Source organism: Chinchilla lanigera, unplaced genomic scaffold (assembly GCF_000276665.1).
Source record: "Chinchilla lanigera isolate Chin_1 unplaced genomic scaffold, ChiLan1.0 scaffold00008, whole genome shotgun sequence".
Taxonomy (NCBI): domain Eukaryota; kingdom Metazoa; phylum Chordata; class Mammalia; order Rodentia; family Chinchillidae; genus Chinchilla; species Chinchilla lanigera.
In genome coordinates, this window is record NW_004955409.1 from 22,050,295 (window position 1) to 22,060,939 (window position 10,645).

Sequence of the window (10,645 nt, forward strand, 5' to 3'; positions counted from 1 at the left end):
CCGGAGCTCCCGCGCCGAGCGAGCGGCCGACCGAAGCCGGGACGGCGCAGCCGGCGCGCGCTGCGCGGCGAGGAGAGGCAGAGGGAGCCCCCTGCCCCTGCATTTAGGACCTTGCTTTGCGGGCAGTGGAACGGTGCAGAGGAGGTCAGAGGACACAGGTGTCGCACCCATCGCCCTCATCAGCGTGACCGTTCGCCTGCGCCTTCATTTCTGCCGGCTTCCGAGAAACAGCTCGGGAGGGAGAACGGCCCCGTTCCCAACCAGTCGCCCAAGAGAACTCGACGGGCCACAAGATCGTGAATCCTTAGGACATTTCCCTCTGTAAGCTGATGGCGACACAAGCTTTACGGTATAAGGAAACGTAAGAAACGCCCGAGCTCACATTTCAGGAGCGAAATGTGGCCTAGTGTTTTCAGAACTCACGCTGCGCCCGCCCTGATCTCTGCCACATCAGCCTAAGGAGTTTCAGGAACTGCCAGCGTCAGAAGGGAGCAGAGATTACTTAATAATTCTCTGTTTTTAAGGTAATACACACTTTCATACGTGTCAGACAGTGTATACTGTGAATAGCTTATTAAACTCAGAACGCAAGCATAATCAAGACTGTATCTTTAGAATTTCAAAGACTTTAATACCAATGCATGCCCCAGTAAAACATTTTATTACTCAATAAAAATTTTTCAACGAGTCAATATTTTCAGGAGACTCCAGAAGCATAGCTTTTAGGACTTGTAAAAAAAATAATAAATCCTTTGGCCCTGCCTAAGTCCATGTCGCTTTCCAATTTTCAATAACTATTCCGAATAAAAACAAATAAGGAACAAAAGAACACTTGAGGTTTAAAAATGAAAATCTAAGTTACCACATAGCAGAAACAGTAAAGTTTAACAAACAGTGCAAAATTCCAACCGTAATGTCTTCCCATAAGACGCTTAATAATAAGGCACTCACCTCTTCCTCCAGATCTTTCGATTCCATTTCTTAAGAAGCTCATGTTAAAATGTTCAAAGACATAAATGGAACTCTGTGAAGCACCTCATACCCTTGAGAAAGATTTCAGGTGCTGCACTCCTGTCTTTCCACACCACTGTGATCCTGTTTTGACACTTGTGTGGTAAAGGGGTGCTACAGGTGGAGTCGTGACTACCAACCCGTAATCCAATATCATGGACCTCACGCCTTATTAAATTTATATACACACACCTGTGCACACATATTTTTCTCAAATATCACACATACAACTATCCCCTTATAATCTACACTTGGAAAGAAAAACCCTAAACTTGCTAACTGATTAAAAAAAAAAAAAAAACTAAACCGAATGTTCTGTTTTATAGTCTATTCACTTAGAGCACATGTTTCTACTATGCAAAAGATATTTAGATTGCTGCCCTAAGTAGACACTGGATATTCCTGTCTTATATGGGACCTGCTTTGAAAGAAATGGCCAATAAATGGTGTCAGTGTTTGTTAAAGCTAAGAGAAAGCATCCAAAAACATTGGAAAGGTGCTAACCAGGTGAGTGTGCCCGCAACCTGCAAACTGATTTCCCCCTTAAAGGGCCCTGTGCAAAGCTGCAAGTAGTGGTTACTCCTGCTTAATTAAACAGTGTCACAGACAGAAGATCTAGTCCTTTGGAAGAAAATCACACAGAACTGTTGAACCACATTGTCATTCCCTGTGTTAGTGATGTAAGAGTTACTTTCAGAACATACTAAATCAGGAGCTACCTGTGGAACAAGAACTAGGTAACTGCCATTGTTTATTCCACCTGTAAATGAAGCATTCTACATAAGAGTAAACGTTACAACAGGTTGCTCGGTTGTAAAATAGATAAAAAGTAGTTGCCTGCTATTACTTGAATAATACAACTAAAGTATATTCTGTACAAAATTGCCAGTAAATTGAAATTACCAAGACATTGAAACAATTACCTAAAATATTTAGGCAAGAAGAAAAGGAAACTAGCTGGTTATGATGGCTCATGCCTGTAACCCCAGGAATCAAGAGGCTGAGGCAGGACCATAACAGAGTTTGAGGCCAACCTGAACTACATAGCAAGACCCTATCTCAAAAAAAAAAAAAAAAAAAAAGAAAAAGAAAAAGGAAGAAGAGGAGGAGGAAAAGAAAAGAAGAGGAGGAAACCCTTTTACTTAAACTTAACTGGAAAATTGCTCAAAATTTCCACCTCCTGAAATCACTGAAGTCTATATTGTGGGTTTTTAATGGGTGCACTCAGATTGTGAGAATTATAGATGTTAGGAACTCTTCAGAAAGTTTAGTCTAAGGATTTTACATTTATAGCCCTACAGAAGCCAAGCAGCTGAAATAAACGTAGGGCACTGAAAAGTGCATGTCTCCCACTTAGACACTGTTCACCTTGAGCTTCTTGCCGTAAACGATGGGAAGCTCTGAATTACAGTCTTCTACTTTTTCAGGAGGATCCAGGAATTTAGATTTTTAAATGATTTTACCTTTTAAATGTTAACAACTGATTCATCGTTTTCTTAAATGACACTCAAGCCAGTTTCGACCAGCAACCTGTGACATATTCTCCACCTCTGATATTAAAGTTTTAAAAAATAAAAAGTACAATTTAAAAACCGAGACTCGTTCCCCAGAGAATAAATGCCTTTCTAAAATCACAAGGCAATTAACATAAGTTGAAAAGTCCACATTCTCATGTCTAAAGACTTTCAACCAAGGCCAGCGTTGTGGCACACCCCTGTAATCCCAGCTATTCAGGAGGCTGAGGCAGGGGGATGGCAAGTTTGAGGCCAGTCTGAGCAACTTTGCAAGACCTTTACTCAAAATTAAAAAAACTCAAAAGGCAGTAGATGCAGCTCAGTATTATTACAGCACTTTCCCAGCAAACCAGATTCAATCCTGGATTCAATCCCTAGGACCACTGGGTGGGGAGCCTGGGCATGGTGGTGTACGCCTGTAATCCCAGCACTCCAAAGGCTGAGGCAGGAGTATTGCCATGAGTTTGAGGCCAGCCTGGGCTACATAGTGAGTCCAAGGCCAGCCTGGACTACATAGCGAAACTCTGTCTCAAAAAATATATATAAATAAGTAAACAAAGCTTAGCATATTATAACTCTATGCCAGTTTTTTTCCCCAGTGCCCTTGTGCATGCTAGGGAAGCATTCTACCACTGAACTATATCCACAGCCCCCTTTTGTAAATTGTATTTTGGATAGAGCCTTGCAACAAAACTGTTCTCTACCTGATCTCTGTAAACACTGTCAGCCTCACACTGACATTGTGTTCACACTGACTAAGGTATTGATACTTCTCCCATATGCCATGTTCTCTCCCAAGGCTGTACTTTCAAAACTGCTCTTTCCTCGACTTAGTGCCCCCAGCCTTTCTTCCTTTGGCTAACTCTCCTCCTCCTTCAATGTCTGCTCAATTACAATCTCCAGAAACTCTCCTAGACAACGCATCCCTACTTTCTCTGCCCATTGCTTCCAACCCATCAGCCTGGAAGCTCCTCCTGTGTCTGTAGCATCTTATGGCTATCACAGCGCCATGTTATAATTATCGCTTTTCTTAACTGTGTCCTCTGCTGGGTGTGGTGGTGCATGCCTGCAATCCCAGCACTCTGAGGCTGAGGCAGCAGGATCAAAAGATTAAGCCCAGCCTGGGCAATTTAGTGACTTAGCAAGACCCTGTTTTGAAATAGGAAATAAAAGTAGGGGGTGAGGATGTAGCTCAGTGCAAAGGCCCTGAGTTCAATCCCTAACACTGCCCCAAAAAAGGGAAAAAATAAAAATACTTCTTCAATTATTTTTATGGTAGCAGTAGATGAGAAGAGAACCAAAATTTGTCAAAGCACTCCTGTGTGCTAAGTCTGACAGCTGGGTCCTTTAGTAATACTATATTTCAGTAAGTTTTTTAATAAACTGGGGGGCACTGGGATTGAAAATGATCAAAGTATGTTGTGTGCATGAACTTCTTTCTCAAAACAAAACTCACTATTCTGTATTACTAATACACACTAATAAAAATGTTCTACTAATATGTAACAGGTTAAAGAAAGTAATAAGTGTTTTAGAAATTACCAAAAAATGAAAAAGTGAACAGAATTTGAAATTTTAGTTATGTCTTGGTTAAATTTTGAGATACCAGCTGTTTTTGTACTCTCACATTACACCACTGGGAGAAAAGAGCTGTCATTTGGATACTAATAATTTGCTTAGGACTCTTTAGTTCATTTTATGCCTGAGTTAATTCATTTAGTATAACTTTCCTAACTTCAAAAAGAAAAAAAAGATACTCAAGATCACCAAATCTTTTTCTTTTTTTTTTGTCTTTTTGAGACAGGGTCTCATGCAGTTCAGGCTGACCTTGAGCTCACTTTGTAGGCCAGGCTGGTCTCAAACTCACAGCTATCATTCTGCCTCAAACCCTGAGTGCTGGGATTACAGGCGTGCACCAGCACACCCACCCAAGCAAATCCTAAAAAAAGAATTTTTAAAATCTTAACATCTAACAAAACATTAATGTGCAATGTTATATGAAGATTTCACAGAAAAAAAATTATGAAATATATATAGGGAAGATTCACTCAGACATATTTTGAAACCACTCCTACACTTAGTAAAACCAATTTTTAAAAATTGTTGCAAAAGATTTAAAAGGCTGACTTACCCACTCTGAAAGAAGTACAACTGGTGAGAATACAGAATTCATGACATCACAAATATCAATTTGAAATAAGTATTTCAGAATCTGAAACTCTGAAGCATCTTCTGTTGATTTATAAATAAAAATATGTTAACATTTGCTATATAACTTCTACATCTAATTTCTTCCTTAACTGATGAATTAGAAAACTTGCTTCTTACCTCCCTGAGCAATGTACTTGTGAGAAGACAAAGCATTGTCAGTGGAAACCATCTGACTCTCTGGAAAGGTGATTTCCACGGATCTGTCTGTTTCTCCTTGAGCAGGCTCGTCAGAGTCTACTGGTAAGTTTGATTTCTCATCATTGCTTTTAGAAGAGGAGGTTTCAAAAGGTCCTTCTTCATGAATTCCCACAGAGGACTCTGCTGTAGAGACCATATCTGCAAATAGATAAATGTCTTGTTAAAGAACACCTGCTATAACTTCCTTTTTATTATCTAAGAGGTCATTTTGATGGTCACTAAGACGCTTAATCTCAGAAAGGATGCACTAAAGATCAGTTGTGACCTGTATCACTTCCTATCGCTGGTATAGTAAGTTAATAAGCTGGTATAATAAGTTAACAGTAGATTTATTCCCATCTACTTCCGGAGGTCAGAAGTCCTAAAACCAAGGCACTGGCAGAGCTCACTTCCCCCCAGAAGCTCTGGGGCACACACACCCCTGGCCTTTGTGTTCCAGCAGCCTCCTGCATTTCTAGGTACAAGGCGCACTCTTAATTTTCAAAGCCAGCAATACAGCATCTTTCTTTGACCTTCCTGCCTCTTTTTATGAGCAACCTTGTGCCTGCACTGGGCCCACAGAGCCACTCTCTCCGCCTCAGGGTCCTGCACTTTAGCACATCTGCAGAGTTCTTCTTACGACCCACATGTTCTGGAAGACAAGACATGGACATTTTGGCAGGACTTTATTCAGCCTACCACATCGCATTTCCTTTATTTCTTGGCCAAGCAAGAGTACTAAACCAATCCACAATGCTATTCTTCATATTGCCTTTCTGTCCTAAAAACTACATTAAAAAAAAAAAAAAACTCTAAGGTTAATAGAACTGTCAACAACTATATTGTACTACATAAGCTAATGACTAAGAAAATAAATAGGTCCTCTTAAGATTTCCTTCCATTAAGGGGAGAGAAGCCAAAATATTTCTTCCCTACTGCCTTTGTACTATCTTATTTGCCCCTGACATTCATTGCATCTTTCTGTGGTGGTATTTATCAACAGGACTTCTTATCCAAGATTTTCACTTCAGTGAACAATGGTTAACTGTTACTTCCTTTCCCTTTATCCCCCACCCATCCCGAGAATCTCAGGGTGGCCAGTGTGTCCTTTAGGAGCTTTTCTCCAAGGGTCTCACTACTTATGGTTTTGTCTTTTAGCCCAAGAATGCATTGGGTGATGCAATGCAGAATGTTTTATAACAATCCTGGCTTCCACCACACGCAGGGTATAACCCTTCTCAATAATACCAATCAAAGAGCCGGGCATGGTGGCGCACACCTGTAATCCTAGCACTCAGGAGGCAGAGGCAGGAGGATCGTTGCAAGTTCAAGGCCAGCCTGGGCTACAAAATGAGCTCAAGGTCAGCCTGAACTGCATAGCGAGACCCTGTCTCAAAAAGACCAAAAAATAAAAATACCAATCAAAGAGGCTTGTGAAATGTCCCTTGAAATACCGTAGTCGCGTCCGTGTCTAGCTGAAAATCATTGCCACAAACTATCACTTTTCACTATTATTTTCTTAAAATTGCCTGTCTTTCAACAACTGGAGTGGAATCTTACAACATTTAAGAGAAAATGCTGACAGACGTGGTGGCGCACACCTGTAATCCCAGCACTCGGGAGGCAGAGACAGGAGGATCATTGCGAGTTCGAGACTAGCCTGGGCTACAAAGTAAGCTCAAGGCCACCCTGAACTGCATAGTGAAACCCTGTTTCAAAAAGACAAAAAAAAAAAAAAAAAGAGAGAGAGAGAGAAAATGTTTATTTTTAAAATTTGCTATCAGTGCATGTTCGCAGCATGTAACATTCCCATTCCTTGTGGGGAGCTGGTACACAGCCATAACAGATCCAAACCCCTTTTCATCTCCCTTCTCCCCTTCTTCCCTATCCCTGCATCTCCTGACCCTCTGCCCATTTAAAAATAGGAAAACTTTCAGTGATAGTTAGAAAATTAAATAATGACTAATTAAATGTATATGGTAACTTCCTATCAGCCCATGGAAGATTTTTCATTGTTGCCAATATTTAGGAACAGTTTGTAATAATGAATGTGACATTTACTAATAAAACAATGTTTTCTTTTCCAAAAAAAAGATTTCCTTCCAAAAAAAAAAAAAAAAAGGAAACAAGGAAACAACATCAACAAAAAGATTTCATTCCAGTTAGTCCCAGCAGACTGAATTGTGCAAGAACACCAAGATTTAAAACCTGAGGCTGCGGATATAGCTCAGCCGCACAAGCGCTTGCCTGGCAAGCCTGGGGTCATGAGTTCGATTCTCAGTACTAAAAAAAAAAAAATCTAAAACTTTATCTCCTCAAATTCTTTAATGAAATTAAAAGGGAGCTTGGCCTGGTGATACATACCTGTAATCCTAGCACTCTGGAGTTCAAGGCCAGCCTGTGCTACAACAGTGAGTTTGAAGCCAGTTCGAACTACAAAGTAAGACTCCATCTCAAAAAACAGTCATTCCTGGAAGCTAGCATTATCCTGTTACCCTGATTCCAAAACCAGACAAACAGCCAACCAAAAAAAAGGAGAACAACCAGCCAATCTCTTCAAAGAACACAGATGCAAAAATCCTTAACAAGAAGCTGGCATACAGCAGACAACAAATAAATCCTCAGAAAGATCATACATCATGACCAAAAAGGATTCATCCGAGGGATACAAAGATACTTTAACATACGCAGATCAATAGATGTAATATATCACATAAACAGAAGCAAGGACAAAAATCACATGATCACCTCAATAGATGCAGAAAAGGCCTTTGACAAAATCCAGAAGCCATTCATGGCAAAAACTCTGAAGAATATAGATATGAAAGAGCTTATCTCAATCTGATAAAAGTCATTTATGACAAACTTCCTGCCAACATCGCATTAAATGGGAAAATGTTGAACATTTTCCCTCTAAAATCAGGAACAAGACAAAGATTCCACCATCACCACTCCTGTTCAACACAGTACTCAGCACATTAGCCTGAGCAATTAGGTGAAAGAAACATAGGAGCATGTATAGGAAAGGAAGTAGTCAAATTAATATTATTTGCAGAGGAGATGATCTTTTACATAGAAAGCCCAAAATTTCTACCAAAAGGCTCCTAAAATTAATAACCAAATTCAACAATGGAGCATATGCAAAATCAACACACACACAAAAACTAGTGCTCCTGTAAACCAATAATGACCTCACTGAGAAAGAAATCAGAAAAACAATACCATTCATAATAGCACTGAGAAAAATTACAAACTTAGAAATTAACCTAACCAAGGAAGTGAAAGAGCTTTACAGTGAAAACTACAATATCCTGAGAAAGGAAATCAAAGAAGACATCAGAAATGGAAAGATATCCCTGTTCCTGAACAGGCAGAACCAATAGTCAAAGGACTATTCTTCCAAAACTGATACACAGATTTAATGCAATCCCAATAAAAATACCAATAACAAGCCAGGCATGGTGGCACACACCTGTAATCCCAAGGCTCAGGAGGCTGAGGCAGGAGGACCACCATGAGTTTGAGGCCAGCCAGGGCTACATAGTGAGTTCAAGACCAGCCTGAGCCTGTCTCAAAAAGACCAAAAATAAAAATAAAAAACAAAAACAAAACAATAAAATTCTTCACAGAACTAGAGAAAACAATCCTGAAGTTCACAAGGAACCAGAAGAGACTCAGAACAGCAAAAGTAATTCCACATAACAAGAGCAAAGCAGAGGGTCTCACAAGGCCAAAAAACAAAGCTGCAGTGATAAAAACACCACAGTAGTGGCACAAAAACGGAAAAGTACATCAGTGAAAAAGGGTGCTGAAACAATTCCAGGCACATTCAGCTATCTGATCTTTTACAAAAGGGCCAGAAGCATGTGCTGGAGGAAAGACAGCCTCTTTAATAAGTGGTGCTGGGGAAACTTCCTGTCCATAGGCAGAACATGGACTCCTGACCCATATATCTCATCATATAGCAAACTAAAATCAAAATAGATCAAAGATCTAAATAAACAATTTGCTGGAAGAAAATATAGGTAAAAGTTTTGAAGACATAGGCACAGGCAAGGATTTTTTTTTTTTTTTTTTTTTTTGTCTTTCTAAGATAGGGTTTCACTATGCATTTCAGGCTGGCCTTGAACTCACTTTGTAGTCCAAGCTGGACTCAAACTCGCAGCTATCCTTCTGCCTCAGCCTCCCCAGTGCTGGGATTACAGGTGTGCACCACCAAGCCCAGCTGGGAAGGACTTTCTGAATAGAACCACAATTAATTGCACAAGAAATAACATCAAGAATTAACAAATAGGATCACATCACATTAAAAATCTCTGTACATCAAAGGAAACAACCAACAAAATGAAGAGACAACCTACAGAATGGGAACAAATTTTTGCCAGATATTCCTCAGGAGGAGACTAATATCTAGAATATATAAAGAACTGAAAAATAGTAGACTTCCAAAACAAAAGACCTAGCTGGCGTGGTGGCACATGCCTGTAATCCCAGCACTCGGGAGGCTGAGGCAGGAGGATCATTGTGAGTTTGAGACCAGCCTAGGCTACAAAGTAAACTCAAGGCCAGCCTGAACAGCATGAGACTGTCTCAAAAAGACAAAAAAAAAAGGAAGACCTAATCAAAAAATGGGCAAGTGAAATGCACAGACACTTCTCAGAAGGACAAATGACCAATAAATACATGAGAAAACAGTTCAAAATCTCTGGCCATTAGAGAAATGCAAATTAAAACAAAACTGAGATTCCATCCTACCCCAGAAAGAGTGGTTATCATCAGGAAATCAAATAATAAGCCGGCAAGCCTGTGGGGGAAAAGGAAGCTTCTGCATTGTTGGTGGGAATGGAAACCAGTACAACCATGGAGACCAGCGTAGAGATTCATCAAAAACTAAAACTAGAAGTTCCATTAGACCCAGCTATTCCTCTTCTAGATCTCTTCCCCAAAGAGTTAAGGGCATCATATTACAGTGATAAATGCACACCCATGTTTATAGCCACACAACTCACAACAGCTAAATCTTGGAGGTGGCCTAGATGTCCTTTCACAGAGGAAAGGAGAAAGTGTGATATTTATATGTAAAGGAGAACTACTCTGCCATAAAGTATGGTAAACCTGAGTTGTTTGTAGGAAAATGGACACCCTTGAGACCATAATGCTAAGTAAAGTAAATCAGACATACATGCTTAAATATGATATGGTTTGATCTTGCATGAGAAACCCAAAATATAAATAAAGAATAGATAGTAGGAGGGAGGGACCTAAACCTTTTGCAGATGGGAAAGGGGCCAAGAGATGGAGGGGTGAGGGGCAGGAAAGGATGAAAATATACCTGAGATGCATTATATACATGACCAACTCCCCACAAGGGATGTGTGTATTAGGTACTACAAACATGTACTAACAAAAAATAAAAGCTGAGAAAAAAAGATTTTCTTCCAGTTAAACACATGTCTCATCCAAGAAGGCATAATATTTAATTACCATTGCAAAAATATATATCTCTTTCAGGAAAATCAAGGAGACAGAGCCAGGCATGGTGACACACACCTGTAATTCCAGCATTCAGAGGTTAAGGGAGGAGGACTGCTGAGTTCAAGGCCAGCCTGGGCTACAAAGTGAGTTCAAGGCCTACCTGACCTATATAGTGAGACCCTGTCTGAAAAAGACGAAAGAAAGAAAGAAAGAAAGAAAGAAAGAAAGAAAGAAAGAAAGAAAGAAAGAAAGAAAGA

General features: G+C 40.0%; 2 protein-coding genes across 2 annotated transcripts in view; both read right to left on the reverse strand.

Annotated features, from left to right (window-relative positions):
- Positions 1-104, reverse strand: LOC106147733 (translation initiation factor IF-2-like; the record flags this gene model as incomplete). The annotated part of the gene is given in 1 exon segment (XM_013510355.1): positions 1-104. A coding segment is annotated over 1 exon segment (103 nt), but the record flags the coding sequence as incomplete, so codon positions are not given.
- Ctage5 (CTAGE family, member 5) overlaps positions 1-10,645 on the reverse strand; it is a 112,765-nt gene that overhangs the window by 81,987 nt on the left and 20,133 nt on the right. The window contains exons 5-6 of the mRNA XM_005376883.2: positions 4,854-5,072; positions 4,657-4,757 (exon numbers count right to left, since the gene is read on the reverse strand). Of these exons, the coding sequence (XP_005376940.1) occupies positions 4,657-4,757; positions 4,854-5,072 (320 nt within the window). The remainder of the gene's footprint in view (positions 1-4,656; positions 4,758-4,853; positions 5,073-10,645) is intronic.